Genomic DNA, 22,041 nt, shown 5'->3' with positions numbered 1-22,041 from the left:
TTTAACAAAGCCGAACTTTCCCAAAACTGATACTTGTGCACATTTAGTTTTTCAGAATAAAGTTAATGTGTTGTATAAGTCAAGTTGTGTTTGATTCTGAAGGAAACATGCAGAGGAGCAGCATGAGAAAACTCACTCCTCCTGTACAGATATCCACAGGGGGGAGTTTCCTGTCAAAGTGAGTGGGAGCAGAAGAAGCAGAAGAAGGAGGAGGAGGGGTGGAGTGAGGAGGAAGAGGAGGGAGGGAGGGAAAAAGTGGGAGGAGAGGAGGGAAGGAATGTCCGAGCCGAGGCATTGTGTTTGGTTGTCGCACGATCACAGAGAGAGAGAGGGAGGGAGGGAGTGAGGGAGGGATGAGCCACTCTGCTGGGAAGTAGAAACCCTGAGAGGAGGAGGTGTGACTCCTTCACTCGGCCGTCGACAGAGGAGCAGGATGGAAACTGACCCGGCACCGACCGATCGAAGGGTCGATCGATCACCGGTTTGATTCCCTTAGACACCGATTGATCGACTGACTTTCAGTTTGTCTGATCTGATTGATTTAAAAGATCAGTCGGATCAGTTTTGGAGCCTTGTTGACCGGTTTCTCGTGATCGGACGATCGTCGGTTGACTGGTTTTCCACCTGAAGCCTGATTGAGAAGCCGGACTCATTAATCGACTGATCTGACACCTGATTGGTTGAGTCTGATCTGATTGAAGGTCGTTGGGGAATCCTGATCGACTCGATCGGACGACGGGTCCAACGTTGATCAATTGGAGTCTGTTCTGTCGCCGTGACGATGAGCGGAGTCGGGGATGTGGTGTGTGAAGGTTGGCTGCGAAAGTCGCCGCCGGAGAAGAAGCTGCGCCGTTATGTGAGTTTAAGCTCCTGTGTGTGTGTGTGTTTGTGTGTTGTGTTGAGTCACTCTGAACTGAGCAGGTTTTAATTAAAACTCATCGATGTTTCATCAGCGTTTACACAACGAGTCATTTCCTAAACTGATCATAAAGCAGTAAAACTCTGTAGAGCAGCTGCTGTGCCGGGATCAACAGAGTCTCACATGGTCCAACAGGAAACACTTTACAACACACACACACACACACACACACACACACACACACACACACACACACACACACACACACACACACACACACACACACACATTTACTGTTCATTAAACATCATAAACAGCCATTAAACCATCCACTCATGTTCAGAGCATAATTTACTGACTGCTTGCAAACGATGTAATGAACCACTGAATCATCATGAATGAAGTATCAAAACACATTATATCTTATCTAGAGTTTGTAACTATTAAATATGACCCTTTTTCTTTTATTTCTACAAAATAAAAGCACAAGAAACCAACAAAATCCGACCTGTCAAATCTGAAACTGATGTGTAATACCTGAAGGACTACGTCAGTACCTGTGATGTATTAATAACAAACACATCGTTCATGTTATTTCTTCACAGAAAAAGAGGGCGGGAAAAAACAAAAACACATGTCAGGACTTTTAAACATGAAGAAATGCTTTCATTTTGTACCGGCCACGTGAAGTCGTCAGCAAAACAGCAAAAGAGTTCAGGAACATGTGAAAAGAGCACGAGGCTGTTTGACCAACAGCAGCACTTTCCAGTAAAGAAGCAGCTTAGACACACACACACACACACACACACACACACACACACACACACACACACACACACACACACACACACACACACACACACGCCGCATATCTGGAATGCCTTACCAGTGAGTTGGGCTAATCACATCTCTCCTCCATATTTTCCCCTTAATCTCTCTCTCTCTTTTTTTTTCTTTCTATCCATTGAAGAGGTTGTTTGTTTTTCTCCATCTCTCCGTCTCTTTCTCTTTCACTCATTTCCTCTTCTCATGTCAGACAGCTTCCTCTCTCCTGCTGTGAAACAGTGAAGGAGGAAGAGAAAGAGGGAGCTTCTCCACTCTCACACTCTGTTCAGTTTTGCTGCCTTGCTCATGGGCAGCAACACTGCTGAAGCTGAATGAAATTTAAAATGAAAGAGGTTGATCTGTTGTGAACACATTGACTCCTTTTTTTTCAACTGTATTGAAAGTTGCAACAATAACAAACAGTTCAGTCATTCCAGCTCACGTTTCTGTACAATAATAACAATATAGTTACACATATATGACAGCATAACAAGACTTAAACAAAAGAGAAATTAAAGGTACAATATGTAGGAATTCCCCCCATCTAGCGGTGCGGTTGCATATCTGAACGTATTCTTGATGTTGCATTCACGTGAAATCAGGTAGACGTCAGACAGACAACAGACATGGCATGTAACAGGATAAACAAGCGTCTATGTAAACAAGTGGTCCGCCAGCACGAGGCAAAACAATACAGGCGTGACAATATGTTGTCATGGTGATGTGGTATTGTTTTACCGTCTTTCTCTGGTGGAGTAAAACGACATCCGGTTGGTTTGCCGATGGCCGTCTGCCTGACTGCACCTGAATGCAACACCAGTGCGTCCGTCCTTCCTCACACTACACAGTGGTGACAGTTTTAACAGGCCGAGCCCACAGCTCCGCTGAGTTTCCGTGGTTACCTACAGTCACGCTGCCACTCAACGGAAAAAATGGCGATGCAACATGGCCGCCTCGGTTCGGTGCGTCGCTCACTTATGTATTTGTAACAACTTGTAACGACTCATTCTAAGGTACGAGAAAGCTTTCATTTGTATGTGGGTGTGATTCCACTTCAGTGAAATACGGATTTATGAAAGAATATTTGATTTTTGTTATAATAAAAAGCCAAATAAGTTACATACTGGGGCTTTAAAATAATAATCAACTTCAATCAAAAACAATTTAAATGATGGTGAAGAATTCTGAGATTTACATTTATGGATGTGAAATTTCCCCAATAAAATATAAAGGTTGACTATAGTACGAACACATTGACTCCATTACCCACAATCCCTGCTTCGTGACATCACCAGTGTCAGCAGGTGGGAGCGCAGAAGAAACTTTAAAACGAGGAGTCCATTGTTCAGAGAGTGTGTGTGTGTGTGTGTGTACATTATACACAACCCAGTGTGTACACACACACACACGGTCCGGCCAGCTGTGTGTCGACTGTCAACACACACACACGAAACACCGCCGAGTGTGAGTGTGTGTTCATGTTGAGGAGTTGGCCAAAGTTCGTGGAGTGCACCTCATCTTACATACACTCCCTGTTCTGTCAGTGTGTGTGTGTGTGTGTGTGTGTGTGTTATGTAATAAACTAATCACTCTCAGCTGTTTGGAAGAGGGGGCCTCCCTAAAGATTTAGTTTGGACACACACACACACACACACACACTGGAGCAGAACCAAGGAGAATGATGAGGTAAAACTTCTGCACAATAACAGACGTCACACACACACACACACACACACACACACACACACACACACTTCAGGTCAAACTGGGTTTAAAGGAGACGTTGAATCTGAAGGTCACAGAGAGAAAATTTTAATCAAACATCTGAGATTTAAAGGGACATTGTGTAGGAATTACTCCCATCTAGTTGGTTGTATATCGCAAGCAACTCAGTCGTATTTTTCATGCTGCATTCACCTGAAATTGGGCAGACGGCAGACGGACGACAGCCGCTGCACGTAACGGCATAAACAAGCCTCTATGTAAACAAGTGGTCCGTCGGCACGAGGCAAAACAATACACGTGACAATATGTTGTCATGGTGATGTTGTATTGTTTACCTGACCCACATTTTACCCGATTTGTATGAATATAATATATATATAAATATAAATATAGATAACAGGAGAAGTTACACAATGTCCCTTTAAAAACGACTTGTCAGAACAGAAAGTAATACATTTGGTGATAAATATCCAATAATCAATGATCAGTGTGTTTCCTTCAGTCGTTGTCAAACTGAAAGTCGCATGTCGACAGTTTGAATGAGGAGGAAGGAGAAGAAGGAGAAGGGATCAGAGGAACCGACCAGAGGGGTTGAAACTGTTTTTCAGGTCTGGTGTTAATTTTGGTTTGGCGGCAGGACGCAGGAGGAGGAGGAAGTGTTATTTTAGATCCATTGTGCCCTCTTCCTGTCGGGGTCAGAGGTCAAAGGAGGAAACAAAACGAAAGGAGAGGAGACAAGAAGAGAAGTGATGATGAGGATGATGATAACGATCACTATCACTGCTGCTAGTTAGCGGCTAAAGGTCCAGCAGCTAAACCATCTAACTGCAGGAGGCTAACGGGAAAAACTGCTATCCTGCTGTTTGTAATGGAAATATGAATTAAATATGGTCAGTGTGACCATTCATAATGATGCAAACTGAGCAGTTTAGAAATTGTTACACAAAATTGCACAACATTGAGCTAAGATAGGTTAGCTTAACCAGCCAATCCCCACTCCTTCTTAATTGCATGATGCTAATGTCACACGTTTCTCCACAGACAGAGTTTTAAGTGTCTTTTAGAGTAGATTTTAAAGTTATTCTTTTGTTTTATAATCCAACATGAACAGGATTTTAAATTAGCAAAATTGTACGCACAACAAAATAGGCAGCGCTGCTAAAGCTAGAAGAGATGTAGCTAGCAAACTCCGCTAGCTCAAAATCTGTATATTTAATATGCATTTTAATCATACTTTATCCTAAATTCTTTGTGGTTTCAGTTTTGGTTTTCATTTACATCTTTTAGCATCTATCATCTTCATCTCATTTTTGTACAAAAGCACATTGATGGGGGTGAGTTCACAAATTTACAAACAAAAAAAGTCAGAACAAAACAGGAAATTTCAAGAAAAAACTCCCAAATTTGCGAGAAAATAAAACTTAAAAATTTGTGTTTTTTAGTTTCTATGAAGGATGACAACTCATCTCTACACTTTGAAAGGTCAGACTATGTTGCATGTTTTGCTTTTCACTGAACAAACTCTTGTTTTTAAGTTGGATTTTGCAATAATGACTCTGTAAAAAAGTGTCCTTCCCTGGTTAAAAGGACAAACACTTCTCATTTTGAGATTTTAAACGTGACAAACTTGAGTTTTAAATTGAGATATTTACCCACCCCCACCCCGTCCTCCAGCTCTTTGCACCGTTGTTACTTTGAACCACGTCTTATTGTTGTTTTTGGTTCCACCTCCGTCTTGAAGTGGCGCTCCGGTGTTGTGTTTGGCCTCTTGGCTTTCTGACTGTGTCACGATGACAAGATAAGAAACCTCAACAGAAAACTAGAAGTCGATGTGGATGGTTCGACTCCCGTCTCAATTCTTTCCTCTGAGGCCAGTAGGAAAATGTCGGCGCTCTATAGTTTCTGCTGTTTTTTTTACTTGTTTGGCGGTTTTGAAGACGAGCGCTCGTCAAACGGAGAATAAACACACACACATCCACTGCCATCTCTTACCGGCATTTCCTGTTCAGCTACTTCCTCTTCCTGTCTGTGTTTGGAGAGAAAGGGATGGAGCGGGGGTGGGGGTGGGGCCGTGTTTAATTGCTGTGTACTTTGATCATGAACACACACACACAAACACAGGCTGTGTGTTTGTAGTCACGTTGGGCTTGTTGGGAAACGCTATTAACAGGGATTGGAAGAGGTGGATTTGGTTTGTTGGAAACTCACTGGCACAAACACAAACACACACTGAGCAGATACACAGTGAGATAAGCATGCAGACCGTCTGTTATTGAATTAAAATTCATTGTCATGCTCAATTTCACACCTTTAAATGTTCATGACGTGTCTTTAGCACAACACTACCTACACACACACACACACACACACACTGGGGTGTGGTGAGTCATGTCTGAAATATGAGGTGTCATTGCGTGGTACACTCATGGGAGCTGGACCCTTCCCATAATGCTCAGCACATGATGGTACTGACCTGATAGCTGTGTCAAACATTTAGGAATTCAGTTTGTGTGTGTGTGTGTGTGTGTGTGTGTGTGTGTGTGTGTGTGTGTGTGTGTGTGTGTGTGTGTGTGTGTGTGTGTGTGTGTGCGATGATAACATTCATGTGCACCAGAGTGTAAAACTTCTGACATGGGAGAGAGAAAAACACTATGTTGAAAGAATGTGTGGGAGAGGGAGGGAAAGAGAGAAAGAGGCCCATGAACAAAATGAAAACATTATCTAAGCTGAACTTAATAATCAATAACCAATCTATAACCAGTAGGCTGCAATGATCTGCAGTCAGGCAGCAGCTCTGAGCTCCTACAGAGGCTGAAGGATAATGTAGTTTGTCCTGAGGGTTCATCCTCTGAGGAGTCTGACGATGTTTAATCATTTCAGCTGTTTAAAGAATGTATAACAGCTCAGTGTTTGTAACAAATTAAGTTATTGGCACCATAGCTATCTTAGTTAACAGTGTTATTAGCCAACACTGTTGTTGTGTGTAGCATGGAAAAGACAAAACAAAACAACAGTGGAATTTGCACTCAAGTGGTGGAAGAAGAAAGGAACACTAGAGTCTTAACAAGTGCCGGTTACACGGTCTGAAAATATAACATAACAATAACATACCAACTTCGTGCCATGTAGCCATCTTGGATTCTCTAACTCCAACTCAAACCATGTGCCATAGTCTAAGCTTTACAACAGTGCCGCCTAGTGGCATAGCAACAACATGAATTAAGAACACAACAAAATGTTTGAAGCTAACAATGTTATTTCCATCCAGGAATTTGTCAGGCAAACAATGTTTGTACTTAACATGGGTATGTCGGTGTTTGTAACTAATAAAGTTATTTTAGCGCTAGTAGCTAACAGTGTTATTAGCCAACGTGGCTGTTTACACCAGGGTGTGTGTAGCATGGCAAAGACAAACCACCAGCGTTTCTAGCTTTGTGATGATGGATGTTGTTTGTACCCCGGTGTTTGTAGCTGTAACAGTGTCAACTAGCTATTTACACCAGGTATGTCAAGACAAACTAACACCTTGTCCCGCAGTGTTATTTAGACCTAGGTAAGCAGGTTATTTGTAGCTTTGTACCAAGTTTTTTTATTATTGGCTAGCCAATGTCGCTTCCACTGTTTTTTTTTTCTTTTTTAATTTACCTGCACAAATATGTGATTGGATCTCAATCGGATCTCAACGTGGACACTGGAGACTCATATTGACGCCAGGTGTAGCCTACATGCTATTTGGTCAAATCTGGATACGAGACGCATGCCAGGTGTAAACAGGGTGAGATTTTTAAAAACTTTCTATGTCTTCCTCCAGGCCTGGAAGCGGCGCTGGTTCGTGCTGCGAAGTGGCCGTCTGAGCGGAGAACCAGATGTCCTGCAGTACTACAAGAACCAACAGTCCCGTCGACCAATCAGAACCATCAACCTGAACCTGTGTGAGCAGGTAAACACACACTGTTTCCATCTCCTATCTACGTCTCAGGAGGAAACTTTGACTATTGAGTTTCAGTAAAGCTCCGACAGCCTTTCATCAGTCCATTTCCTCTTCTTCTTCTCCACCTTCTCCTTCAGGTGGACGCCGGTCTGTCGTTCACGAAGAAGGAGCTGGAGAGCAGCTTCGTGTTCGACCTGAGGACGGAGGAGAGGACCTGGTACCTGGTGGCCGAGTCCGAGGAGGACATGAACCGCTGGGTGTCGTCCATCTGTCTGCTCTGTGGCTTCAACCCCACTGACGACGGTACGACCACCAACACTGTGGATGGATGGATGGATGGATGGATGGATGGATGGATGGAAGATGTTTGGATGGATGGATGGAAGATGTATGGATGGATGGATGGAAGATGGATGAATGGATGGATGGATTGAAGATGGATGGATGGATGGATGGATGGATAGATGGATGGATGGATAGATGAATGGAAGATAGATGGAAGATGGAGGGATGGATGGATGAATAGATGGATGGATGGATGGATGGATAGATGCATGAATGGATTGATGGAAGATGGATGGATGGTTGGGTGGATAGATGGAAGATTGATGGAAGATGTATGGATGGATGGATGTATGTATGGATGGATGGATGGAAGATAGATGGATGGATGGTTGATTGAAGATGGATGATAGATAGATAGATAGATAGATAGATAGATAGATAGATAGATAGATAGATAGATAGATAGATAGATAGATAGATGGTAGATGGAGGGATGGATGGATGGAAGATGTTTATTTGTATGGAATATGGATAGATGCATGGATGGATTGATGAAAGATGGATGGATAGATGGATGGATGGATGGGTGGGTGGATGGAAGATGGAGGGAGGGATGGATGATTGATTGAATATTTATGGATGGATGGATGGATGGATGATTGAGGATGGATGATTGAAGATAGATCTTTGTTGTTTTTCATTTGAGATGGATCAGTGTGTGTTGATGTGTGTGTGGGTTGTGGTTGAGTCAGTGTGAAAACAAGTGGGAGGAGGAGAGAGGACGGAGAACATGCAGAGAGACAAATATGGACAAAGATGTCTTCAGGGTGGAGAGAGAGAGAGAGAGAGAGAGTGTGTGTGTGTGTGTGTGTAAACACTGTATTATTCATGACAGCTTTTCTTTCGCTCAGCCATTTGAACTTCGTCGTGTTTTAGAAACGATAACACTGTCACTCCTCAAACCCTTATTTTGGAAACTTTAAAACTTTATTATCACTTGGCACAGACGCACTCATGATGTGGACACAGGATGATATTGATTATCTCAGAGTGAGAGCTGCAACAAGGGCTAAAGGTCAAAGGTCAAGAGCTCAGACTAGAAGTCACATTAACAGTAAATCAGACTAAATCTAAACACACAGATGTTAAAGTAACATCTGGTCTCCTCGTCCATGGTGTTTTTTATTTATTTATGAAAACCTCAATAATAAATCAATAAAATAACACATCAATAGTAGAATTTATATCTTTTACCAGAAAATGACCATTACACGTCATTATCCTTCTATTTATTCCATGCATCTTTATTTCTGTGGCCTACATTACCCACAATGCAGCTGGTGGTTGTTAAATGCAGCCTGAACTTGTTAGCCTCGAGCAGAGATGACACACGGGCTTCACAGATCAGCTAATACCTGCAAAGACTTGAGCTTAAAGGAAAATATTTATCTTAAGCTGCAATCATAACAAACACTCACCAATACCCACAATGCCTTGCAGAGGGCGACGCCCACCTCTTGTCTGTTGTGTTACACACACACACACACGTCTCATTTTGTTTGACCTCTCCAGTTCCAGAGAGACCTCCCGTCTCCGGCTCGTCCTCCTCCATCTCCACTCTGTTGACCACCACAGCAGGAAGTAGCCCCGCCTCCATCACCACGGTAACAGGGTCGGTCCCACCCCCGTACGACCCGGTCAGCGTGAGGCAGCTAGAGCCCGACGGCCACACAGAAGAAGACTACCTGTGGTTATCACACTGCCAGAGCCACATCAGGTGAGAGCGCACGCACACACACACACACACACCTTGTCATTAACTCTTCTTTCTAAGTTGTGTTTTTTGTTTAAAACATTTTACCTACAACGCACAAAAAGTCGTCTGCAGCTCATTGGCTCAGTCTGAACCGGGTGGAGGTGAATTAACTCGACCAGTCAGAGTTACAGGTCCAGACGTGTTGGATCTCCGGGACTTAGAGGTTTTATCTGAGCCGGGATCACACCCACTCTTTTCTAAAGGGCTGCTCGCAGTGGAAACCTTAAAGGTGTACAGAAAAGAAAACTGAATTTGAGCCCACTCTGGATCATAAAATTAATGTAATAACTCATCTTTCAGACGATGTAGGCCAAACTTTGTGCAAAATTCTATTTTTGAGTAAATCCGGGCACGGATTATACGTCAGCCTGTACACGATTCACCAGCCACTGATATTGGATCTGTCATCGGTCACTCAAACGTCTGAGACAACACACACACACGGAGCTCGGTCTCGCCCCAAGCTTTGAATATCCCGCCCGCTCGATAACGACCAATCAAATTTGTTTTCCTTACTCGGGTAAACTCGTGTTGCAGCTCGTGACAACTCGGCGCGACAAACAGGACAAACGGCCATTTCTGTACACCTTTAATGACTGACTCCTCTAACTTCTTTAAAGGGATAGTTCAACGTGTTGGCAAATTCGCCTATTGCCATAATCCCTATCGTCTTAGCAGTAGGGTTATTACCTTTAATTATTGGTGCATGTTGTTTTGAGATCGGCGGGGCAGAGACGTGAGCTGCTCAGCGAACACAACGGAGGTGAACGGTATTTTTGCGTTTCCCTCATCAAACTCATCAAATACACAATCCAACAACTCCAAAACGCTCTGGTGGACAAGTTGTGACCGCTATGAAATAATCATGTATAATTATGAAACATTACGACACATGAAGAAAATACTCCATCTCATGGCGTGGTGAATGTGCAGATCACAACTTGTCCACCAGAGCGTTTTGGAGTTGTTGGATTGTGTATTTGATGAGTTTGTTGAGGGACTGGCGAAAATACCACATGCCATGCAGAGCTCACGTCTCTGCTCCGCTGATCTATAAACAGCTTGCAGGTACTTACACTCCCTTCACGTCTTAATAAAAGTCTTTTATTTTGGTAATCTCTCCCTGTCTCCAGACCTCCTCTTGGTTCCTCCATGTCTCTGGAGACCGACTACAACGACAACCTCTACCCTCCTCCCTCCGCCACCTCCTCCTCCTCTTCCTCCTCCTCTTCCCCTTCCCTCCTTCCCAACGGCCTACCACCTCCGCCCTCCTCCTCCTCCTCCTCTTCGTCCGTCTTCAGGACGGCTCCGTGGTCGGTCGCCTCCATGTTGAGTCCTCTCGGTCAGTCTCTGGACGCCACCGTGACCTTGGACGTCCAGCAGCGAGCGGGCAGCCGGCCTCGCTGTCACCCGTCCCCTCATCCCAGGAAGCATTCCCTGGACTTCCACCTGCGTCCCGTGGCGATACCTCTGGCCGACGATACTCACTCCACTGTGCATCCGCCTGTGCACTCGTACACCACCGCCACCACCAGCGGTTACCAGATCCCCCGGCCGGCCTCCACCCCGCAACCGCAACCCCCTCGCCGCCACTCCTCCACCCCCAGCACGGACTCTCTGACGCCGGCCGAGCTCCACGCCTCCACCCCGACTCCTCCGCCTCGCCCGCCCAAGCCCGGGGGTCCCGCCACGCTCCCCCGGTCCATCTCGGAGCTGGAGAGGAGGGACGGATGGGTGGAAGGAGGAGGTGGAGGTGGCCTGCCGAGGAGCAACACCGTCACTATACCAGGACGGACGCCCACAGGTAAGAAGACGTGTGGTTTCTATTAATGACACTGTCAGAGATCATTGAAGACTGTTCACTCTTTGACATTGGTAGCTTTCCTTTCTGATCTTTCTTGACACGTATTACTGGTCAACCGATTGAGATTGTCACTCTTTTCTTTGATTCGTTTGTTGTCATCCCTCCAAGTCATGTTTCTAAAATGAATAGATTCCACTGCAGGACACGCCTAATAACACAACTGTGATTGGCCCAAGAACTTCCCAAACAGATGCAGCTCTTTTACATGTTTCTAGAGTCAAACCTCTGGATGTTGTGTGGGAATCTGAGTGTTTTGAAGGAAGCTCCCAGTGGTATTAGAGCTGAAAGCATTTTCTGTTGTCAGAGGTGATGTGGTGTCAACCTTTGAACCCTACCTGTTTACTTTTGTTGTACCTGATTTCCTTTCTGTCCACAACTCAACTAAAGAAGCTCCGTCCCTGGGTGGGCTTGAACCACCAACCTTTCGGTTAACAGCCGTACGCGCTAACCGATTGCACCACAAAGACTTGAAACCTAGGGGGCGTGGCCTTTACATATAAGCCCCACCCACCCCTTTCTGTTGTCATTAATTCCTTGACCTCAGACTTGTCGTTACTTCAACCAAAATTGGCTGCACGTTTCTGCATTATTTATGTTATTATGCTTCATTGGTTTGTCAGTCCATGTATGAGTTTTTGTTGTGAGTACAACACATACAGTTTTACTTGTTGTCACTGAGGTTATTGAACCCAGCAATGTCTCTCAGACATTTGTAGCTTTGCTTGAAGCCTTAGGAAACTGGCGTCATTTTTCAAAAGAAGTTTTTGCAGAGAGTCCAAGAACATCCACCTTTATTTGAGCTTTGTTTCCACTGACTCACCAATGAGTTCCTGACTTTGTCTTTTGGGGTTTTCTGGGAAAACAGGTTTCTGTTATGTCTGAAAATGAGAAAATAAACCAAACAGCTCTCAGTGCTGTAAAACCAAAACAAGCTAAAGCTAAAACAAGCTGAAAAGCTTCAAAGAGCTAAAACTGCAGCGTCTTTGACATTACAGCTGACCATTACATTAAATGTTGATTATTAATTGGGCGTTACATGATTCTTGTTTTGATAGTTTAGTTTTTTTGTGAATTTAAACCTCAACAAGCGATGTCATTGCTGGACTTTGGTTTGTTAGAATAACTCTACTGACTCACTGTGTTGTTGTATACACAGGTGAGTAAATGCAAATCATGTAACGTTGTAAATTTAGTGTTTTAGTTTGAGTCTTTGTGAAATCCCTGAGTCTAAGACCTCAGATCAGAGAGCAGTGCAGCTGTAAAGAGGCTTTGTTGTGCTGAAGAGGCAGCGTGAAAGGATTACATCTCTACAGCTGAAACAATTTGTCCCTGTTTGCAGCGTAATGTAACTGGAATTAGTTTCATTCATTAGACTAGAACTTTGTCCTGCAGCAGCACAAAGAGGATTGGATTGGTAGAAACGTTTCTTCTTGGTTCTTTCCTGATGCAAACACAGCAGCAGATTAGGAGCACGTTTAGTCACATTATATTCACACATGCTCAGGCTTCGTGATTTGTTGTTCTGCTGGTCCACGTGTTTCACTGTAAAACATCTGTACTCTGTGTTTCAGGTTGTGAGTCTTTTTACATCCCTCGGTCGCTCTCTGACAGAGCCAGCATGTTCGACTTCAGCGAGAGCTTCAACAGTTACTTTGTAAGTGGAAGGGTTTCTAGATTATCTAAAGTCCATCTGTTTACGATGTTTTGTATTTCCATCCCATCCATGAGTTCTTCATCTTCCTCTCTCTCAGTTTAATAAAGGCATGGTACCGCTCGGTAGTGTTTGCTCCGAAGATGATGATGTGGATGAAAACTACGTCCCCATGAGCGCTGCCACCACCGAGCCTCCTGTGGCACCAAGGTTAGTGGGAACAAAACGTATGACATGACTTGTCCTAATGGAAACGAAGGTACAGGTTCAGTATTCAGCAGCTTTTGTATCTGAAAGTTTATCAAAGTCCACAAGAACCTGCGGGAACCTTCCAAAATACTTCACATTCACACTTCCACATACACTTCAGTGTCTTCAGCTCTTCCCCATCATATAAGTCAGTAGATGTTTCCTTCAGATCATCAGGATTTGCTCAGAGGAAGTCCGGTTTACCTCCAGAAACCCACCTGGAGCCCCCAAAACCCCAGAGATCCTCAAAAGAGCCATAGAAAACAATCGAATGATCCCAAGATCCCACCTACTGATCAATTTAAATGGTTATGGTACTCTCAGTTTCATCTAGAACCACTTCAACCAATCAATAGGACCCACTCTTGTTAACATTTCCATGTTTCCCACATTCTGTGTCATAAACTATAAACTGTTTTCTTGTATGTAACAACATCTATTGCACGTCTGCCCCTCCTCTGTTGCTCACCCTGAGGTTTCTCCAATTATTCCCTGTTAAAAGGGTTTTCCATGGAGTTTTTCCTCAGTCGATGTGAGGGTCTCAGGACAGAGGATGTTGTTGTGATGCCATGTAAAGCCCTTTGAGACAAACTGTTTGTAAAAACGGGCTATACAAATAAAATTGCCTTACTTTGTCTTGCCTCAAGTATCCGTGGAGTTCCTCCTTGAAACATATGAATGTCTAATTCCCTCTGTCATTGCAGGGTGCCTCCACCTCCTGCTGACTCCTATGTCCAACTCCAAGATGGAAACTACGTCCCCATGACTCCGGTCAACCCTTCCCTTCCCGGTCACCCCACCACTGCTGCAGGCGACCCGGCATCTCTGGGCAGGCAAGTGCCTCCACCCATCCACATGGGTTTCCGTCACTCCCCCCTGACTCCAGTAGCCCCCCTGACCCCACCGCTCCGGAGGAACACAACGAACGTGGCCGCTGGGACCGAGGTTGAAGCGATGCCCCCTCCGATCCACCGCAACCTGAAGCCACAACGCAGAGGTGAATACAGACATATCGTTATATGTAATCCACTGCTTCATATTCATTTGACCCTTGTGATCAAAGGTGTTTGCAGTAATCAATATTGTAAGTCTACATCGTTACAGGTCAGGCTCAGAGCACTGTAACCGCAACAAGCATTTCTGGTCTGTTTTCTTTCATTATTATTTTCATTTTTGAAATAATCATGTTTAGAGTTCAAATTTCATCCTCATGACAATGAAGATGTGAATTTTAGAACGAGTCGTCCCTGGGTGGGCTCGAACCACCAACCTTTCAGCCTAACAGCCGAATGCGCTAGCCGATTACGCCACAGAGACATGCTCTGTTGGTCCAAGGGGGGGGTATCAGCTATGCTTCATTAGTTTGTCAGTTTTTGTTGTTGTACAACACAGAACAAATTGTCTTGGAGTCGCACAACCATCAGTGTTTCTTAGAATCTGACTGATCTTTAGGTTAACAGCTGACATTGCTCTTTTGTCTCTATTATTTTGCATCCATACATTTGTTCTGAGTTTCTTCGAATCTTCTGTTGTCATTGTAGAAAGACGGTTTTCAGTTGACCATGTAAAACTAAAACTGTTTGTTATAGTCATCCCTGGGTGGGCTCAAATATAGACCAACCTTGGGTTTTTATATATAAGCCCTACCCACCTTCATATGTTACAGTTCTATTTCTATTTCTAACAAAATGTTTAATCTCAGACCTTTTGGTTAACAGCTGACCTTTTGTTTGGAGGAATTAGGTCTTAATCTCCAGTCTCCATGCACCTGCATTTATTTTTATTTCCATTGTTTATTTCCTTCTGGACCTCAGGGTTCATTATAAAACAGAGCTGACAGTGTTTATTTGTTGTTAAAGATATATAATCATAACACTGAAGAACAAATTATATTGTCTCTCATTTACAATTTGACATCTATAGATTTGTGCTTTGTTTTTGTTCTCTTCATAGAACATAGGGTGTTCATCAGATCGTGTATCCTGATGTATCTCAGTGTAAAATCGTCCCTGGGTGGGCTTGAACCACTACTCTACTGTCATATATGAGCCCCAGCAACCTCCATATGTTATTTCTAATATATCCAAAATATATAACCCCAGACCTTTTGGTTTGGTTTCCAATCTCCACCCAGCAGCACTGTTTATTTGCATACCAGGTAGTTTCAAAGGAGGTTAAATCGAAAGCAACTGGACTTAGTTATTTGTCTAGGAAGACGTTTCACCTCTCATCCAAGAGGCTTCATCAGTTCATGTACGCAGCTGACCAGGCTGGGACTGGACAAATAACTAAGTCCAGTTGCTTTCGATTTAACCTCCTTTGAAATACTATGACCTGGACAAATGAGAATATGCACCGGCATACCAGGTAGTTATCTTCCCTCTGGACCAGAGCCTTCATTATGTAACAGTGACGCATTGGGTTTGTTTGTTGTTTCTTTCTAATGTGTAAACAGCTGTTGTAGAGATACTAGAAACACGTTTGTGTCAGTTTGATTGATTGTTAATCAGGACTTCAATGTTGCCTCCTCTCTTCAGACCGGACTTGTCACTACAGTGTTGTTACTCTGGTTTGCATGAAAATGAAAAAGTCATTTCAGCTTGTTAACAGTAGGATTTCCTCCCTGTGTGTGTGCAGGGACGGTTGGTCCTCAGCCCGTGGAGAGTCGTGAAGGACCGACCGCCGCCGAGACGACCGCACATAAGACAAGAGGTGACAGTCAGGACTCTGTCAAATATTACGTAATGTTGATGGAACAACGTAGAGGTGATGAATGAGTGACTGCACTCTCTGTTGAGTCAGAAAGACACTTAGTGGTTTAGAAACCAAACCTCAGCGATTAAAGAACCAATCTTGAAACCGGTTTCTGTTCCTGAATGAATTCATCTGCACACTCTCAGTCTTTTCTCTTCTTTTCTTGTCTTTCTTTCTCGTTCCCCCCTTCAGCCTCTTTTGGTTTTAATTATTTACCGGCCTCCACTTTGCTCAACAAGGCGGCAGCACAAGGGCATGACAGTCACACACACACGTTTCTATATATATATATATATAAAGATAGAAACATTCACGTTAAATATGAATAAAGTTTCACTGCTCCAGGTTTTACTTCCTGTAATTAACTTTTATTTGCGTCATATGCTTTTTAAAATTTTTTTAAAATTTTTATCAGGGTTAGTCTAACTTTACACTTAAGAATGAACTCACATCTAAAGCCAGATGAGGACATTTCTATCACAATAAAAGCCAAACTAGATGGAAGACGCTCTTATTCACAGATCAGAATCAGATCATCGTCCAATGCTCAATCCAACATTTTTTCATTAAAGCTTTTACTTGTGTCTTTGCTGCTCTGAGGCTCCGGCTGCTGGGGTTAATATTTAACAACCTGCTCCAGTCTGCTCCTCCACCAAAATAAAAGCCTGAGCACATCAGCCATTCACACTGCTGTGCAGTCCTGCTCTCATTGTTTTAATGAATTAATGAATTAATAAAGAGAAGAGTTAATTAAAAAGTAAAAATCACTTTAATGCACATCTGAAGTTGATTTTAATATTTTAATCTAATCTGACTGTACCTAAATATCTCTCTCTCCCTCTCTCCCAGTGAAACCAGCTCCCCTGGACATCTCTCCAGCGCAGCAGGACTGGCAGGAAGTCCCGCCCCCCGTGCGCTCACCTGTCACTCGAAGCTTCACGCGAGAGAAAGCTTGGTGAGACGCCAGCTGTGGTCCAGCTGTGGTTCAGTGCAGCGTCAACAGAAAAACCACAACACCTCAATATTTAATAATGTACAAGACACAGTTCGAGGCAGACGGCTGTGGTGCACTCTGCTGCCCCCGTGTGGCGCTGTAGGAGAACTGCACCTTAATTCTACTGACCTACATGTAGTTATAATGAAAAAGTGTAAATAATTAAGTAGATTGTTGTTAATAATTGATATTACAAGGACAAAACTGATTCAAAATACATTTGTGATTTTTTTTTCACTCGTATTATTATTTATATTTTCACATTTTGTCTAAATTGGTCATGAGAGATGTGGATTATTATACATAATTTCTCTGCTGCCCCCATGTGGCGCTGTAGGAGAACTGCACCTTAATTCCACTGATCCAATGTGGTAATAAAGTTGATAGAAAAGCATGAAGGAGTCACACAATTAAGAGTTTTTAATTGATGATTTGTTAATTGATACTAGTTTAATAATTCATTGATGTATTTTGTAAATAGTTGCTGATTGATAAAGTTAATCAATGTATAAATTAATAACTGTGTGTGTCTGTGTGTGTTTCAGTCCGTCCAGTCGTCGGCCCATCAGGCCAAGTTCCTCTCACAGCTCGTCTCCGTCGTCCGACTCAGACGACCCTGATGACAATTACGTCGCCATGACGACCTCCAGCCTCAGTTTCAGCCTTGGGGAGTCGGTATGAGCCTCCTCCTCCTCCTCCCTCCATCCTCGTTCCCTCTCTCTGTCTCTGTCCTTCCACTCTTTCTTTACCTTCCCTATCCTTTCCTTCCTCTGATATGTTATGCTTCCTTTCCTCCATCCTTGTTTCCTCTCTCCTTTCTTTCCTTTCAGTTCTTTCTCATGTTGTGTTCATTTCTTCTTTCCTTCATTTTCTCTTTCACTTCTTTTTTCCACGCTTCTATTTATAGCTGACTTACCAAACATATACTGTGTGTGTGTGTGTGTGTGTGTGTGTGTGTGTGTGTGTGTGTGTGTGTGTGTGTGTGTGTGTGTGTGTGTGCGTGCAGACTCTAAGGCTGATGCTGCACCGGGCCTCAGAGGGCGGAGTCAGCAGCCCGTTGCTACGGCGAGTCATAGGTGACAAACAGGTGGAGTACCTGGACCTGGACCTCCACACCGGCCGATCGACACCAACCAGACAGGTTTTTATTTATTGATACTGATCCTTTAGTTTATTGATTTATTGATATTTATTTATCGATACTGATCCTTTAGTGTATTGATAAGATGTGACCATGTGTGTGTGTGTGTGTGATCAGAAACGCGGCACGGCTGAAGGCGGTGCCAACAAAGCGGCCGGAGGCGGCGAGGATCGAGCGCCGCGGGGGGCGCGCACTCGCGTGGACTACGTGGTGGTGGACCCCAAGAGAACCAAGGCCCTGAGGAACACCCGGGAAGCATGGCATGATGGGAGGATGTCCACGGAGAAGGAGAAGAGCTAGAAAAGAAATCTTTTTTACAATCCCACATGAGGCCGTCACCTGACCTGAGCGTACGATCTGTCGACTCTGAGTTGAGTTATTGATGGTGCAGAATTTGAAATTCAGGAAACTGAACCCAGACCGAAACTGTTTGTGGTGTTTCGTCATCGCAAGAGTCTAAATTGAATTTCCTTTTATGGTCGGGAACTGCTCCTCGGAAGAAAGAGGTGTTATTGTGTCTGTCTGGGGGAGGGGCGGTCTGCTCGTCACTCATTTAGAGGAACAGCTTCATTTTGCATAAAAACAGTAGGAACACGACCAATATTGAAGATAACGCCGGTATGGAATTAGTTTTGTATCAAATCAATCCAAACAATGTCAAACAAAAAGAATAAAACTTCATGTAAGAGAGAAAAAATCACTTAAGCAAAAGCAACTGTATTCTGTAAAGCAGAATGTATAACTTCTTTAATTATTTTGATAAATGTTTGAGGTGGCAGCACAACCGCAAAGACAAAAGCAAGAGCAAAACCCTGTCTACTGAAAATGATGCAAAGCGAACTGTAAACAAAAACTTACAGTTTTTTTCTCTCTTAAATAAAGTTTTATTCTTTCTCAAGTTTGTATTTTTGTTTGACATGAAGAGGTTTTGTTTGGATTGATTTGATAAAAGGAGGGAGTATAAAACCGATCAGGGTGGGTCTGCAGGAAGGTTAATGAGGAAGCAGACGATATTTATTGCAAAGGGCCGACATGTTGACAAACAGCCTCACACAATTTCAACACAGGAAAACCACAACGGTTATGTAACAGACACATTGAGTCGACCCTTGGATGTGAATGACACATTGACACATTGTGTGTTTTTTTTGTCCTTATTGTTCATCATGTCGGTGTCACAGGGCTCAGCCAGATCAAACACCAGTTGTTCAAAGGTAATCTGATCAGATTTTGGAGAATGGATTGGATCAAATCTTTAAAATGGGTTGTTTCAAAATTAAAAATCTTAATCTGGATCAAACCCTCAGATTGTGTTGTTCAAAACTTTTTTTCAGAAAACACTTTGATCCATAAAATCATTTTTAAACCATTAAAGTGATAAAGCAAATTAAGTAAACTGTTGATCATTTTTAAATGAGGAACTCTTAATGTTTTTCCACCAACTACTGGACACTGAAATGAAATTTGATCAGACGGATCCAATCTAACTTTGCTTCAAACAACTGGGATAAAAGTGAAGATGGATTACGTGATCCTGGATGGAAAAACAAGGGATTTTAAAATCCAGATCACTTTGATCCAGATTAAACCTTTCGAACAACTGGGTTGTTGTCTACCAAGATACAACAAGCAATTCAAGTAGTTTCAGTCTGAAAAAAAAAAAAGAATCAACGCCTACAATCTGATGATCAGTGATGTCAAAGAAGAAGTTGGGGTTTGTCGTCGCTGCTGCAGAGTCAGAGTGACTTGCAGATCTCATAACAGAACAAAAGACAGAGAATCTCCTGAATCTTTTTGTATTAGCCCAGAAACAGCTCTTCATTAGTCCTGAAAGAATCACAGTTACAGCTGGATGTGATAGTAAAGATGGAGAAGTTCTGATGATTAATTAATCAGAGCGATCAATGCAGCGATTGATCCTGACCAATCAAATCTGTTCACGTGATGGTGGATGAAATGTAACTGCTGGATTACTGCTTTGATTGCGTGTGTGTGAGAGTGTGTTTGTGTGTGTGAGTGTTGACAGTCCCACAGTGAATAAATGAATAAACACTACACACCTCTGTCTGAGCTTCTACTTTTTATTTCATTGATCATCACCAGTGATGCTGAAAATCGCAAAGATATAAAGTTACAAACCGTTATAAAAATAAAGTATGAAAGCTTAAAAGTCTTTAGCTGCTTATAAAGCAGATAGATAGATAGATAGATAGATAGATAGATAGATAGATAGATAGATAGATAGATAGATAGATAGATAGATAGATAGATAGATAGATAGATAGATATGCTTTATTTCGGTGTCACTCCACAACACACAATAAAAATCCAGAGACAATATAAAAATACAATATTCATTACAAAATTACCCGTTCCCCCTTGACAAAATTAAAAGTGTTGGGGACCACTCAAAAAGAGAGTTGTGAGACACCAACTAATAAAATCATGAATATAAATGCACATTATTGTACCATACAAACAAAACAAAACAATTGTTTTATGAACTGGAACTCATGAGAGACAGTCGTCTATTGAGGCTGAGGTGCATGTAGCATTTACAGTATCTAAAATAAAACATACCTCTACCCTCAGTGTTGTAACATGTAAACTCTGTTTTTCAGAGTAAAGAAAATTCCCTTTGCAGGAGTTTTTTACACGTTTGTGTTTCACATTTCTACATGGTGACCATGGATGAAGCTAAACCGAGCAAAGGAAACAAACTTCAGCATGACAAGCGTAAAAAAAAAGCTTCTGTCCTGATGACAACAGTGACGCTGCCACCCAACACCCAACAATTCAATTCAGATTATCAGAACATATTTGGCTCCTGTAGTGGGCACTCATTATCTACTCACCCTCATGTGGACTAAGGGCTGGGAGAAGTTTCAGAGTCCTCCGTGGCTTCTCGGGGGTCTCGGCGTAGCAGTGCATGTCCATATAACGGTTGCAAATGGATACCAACTGTCTTCGTAACAAAAAGACACACCAAAAAACATCCAAATACCTCCATAGTGCTCGTATGTAATGTCCTTCTTGTCCCCAATCTCGCGAGATTTGGGAGCTTCCACTACAAACAAGCTTGAAATATAGACTTATTTAATTTTTTTCAGAACAATTTCGCATTTCGGGGCTTCAATACAAGACGGACATTACAACAACAACATTTGGATGTTTTTTGGTGTGTCTTTTTGTTACACACAGTGTGTGCGTGTGTGTGTGTGTAAGAAAGAGAGGGAGAGAGAAAGAGAAAGTACGTAACCTGCTAGCTGTTAGCTACCGTAGCTCAGGCGTCGGTCTCCGTCAGGTAAAAGCTGCCGTGTATTCCTCAAATGAAGCTCATTACGTTGTTTAGCCTCTCCGGTACAGTTATCCATCACTGCTGTTGAATTAGCCGCTAAACTACTGGACGCTAAAACCGAGGGGGCCGTCTGTGTTTACAATTCATGAAAGCAACGTGAACTTACGTGCCGCTCACACACTAGTAGAGTTACGCAATGAGGCTGCGGAGCCTCAGCCACACACACACACCGTACGGGCAGAAGAGGCAGAGCAGCTCTGTCTGTGTGCCTCACCTCTGAAACTACAACGAGACAGCGAGTGGCTTCTACGGCCGCTCTATAGCCTGTGGTTGATTTTTAAAATGTGAAGTAATCAGACAAGTAATCTCCGTTTTTATCAAATGTACCGGTAATCTGATTACGGGTTTTTTTTCTGTACTTGTAACGGACTACAGTTACCCTTTTTTTGTATCCTGATTACGTAACGCCGTTACATGTAGTCCGTTACTCCCCAAGCCTGGCGTTACTCAACAGGTAACTCGATCCTACTTTTCTGGACTCTTTACTTCTGGACTCTATCTAACTGTCCTGTCTAGCCTCTACCTGGTAAGCGATCCGGTCGTTTTGGCTAATGCTGCGTTCCAGGCAGGCTTTTGAAACCGTAAATTA

General features: G+C 43.0%; 2 protein-coding genes across 2 annotated transcripts in view; one reads left to right on the top strand and one right to left on the bottom strand.

Annotated features, from left to right (window-relative positions):
• The window catches only part of cnpy3 (canopy FGF signaling regulator 3), a 480,052-nt gene that overhangs the window by 253,435 nt on the left and 204,576 nt on the right, over positions 1-22,041 (bottom strand). The gene's annotated exons all lie outside the window — the stretch shown is intronic.
• LOC311002244 (GRB2-associated-binding protein 1-like) lies at positions 424-18,759 on the top strand. Its single transcript, XM_083993530.1, has 12 exons — positions 424-856; positions 7,221-7,349; positions 7,478-7,643; positions 9,198-9,402; positions 10,575-11,245; positions 12,877-12,959; positions 13,057-13,166; positions 13,910-14,202; positions 16,809-16,914; positions 17,508-17,628; positions 17,960-18,094; positions 18,212-18,759. Exons 1-12 carry the CDS (start codon positions 782-784, stop codon positions 18,392-18,394), a joined length of 2,277 nt encoding a protein of 758 aa, XP_083849656.1. The 5' UTR covers positions 424-781; the 3' UTR covers positions 18,395-18,759.

This window comes from Trachurus trachurus, assembly GCF_905171665.1.
Source record: "Trachurus trachurus genome assembly, chromosome: 18".
Lineage (NCBI taxonomy): Eukaryota > Metazoa > Chordata > Actinopteri > Carangiformes > Carangidae > Trachurus > Trachurus trachurus.
Note: the sequence above shows the minus strand (reverse complement) of the source record. Positions and strands in the feature narration are given on the sequence as shown.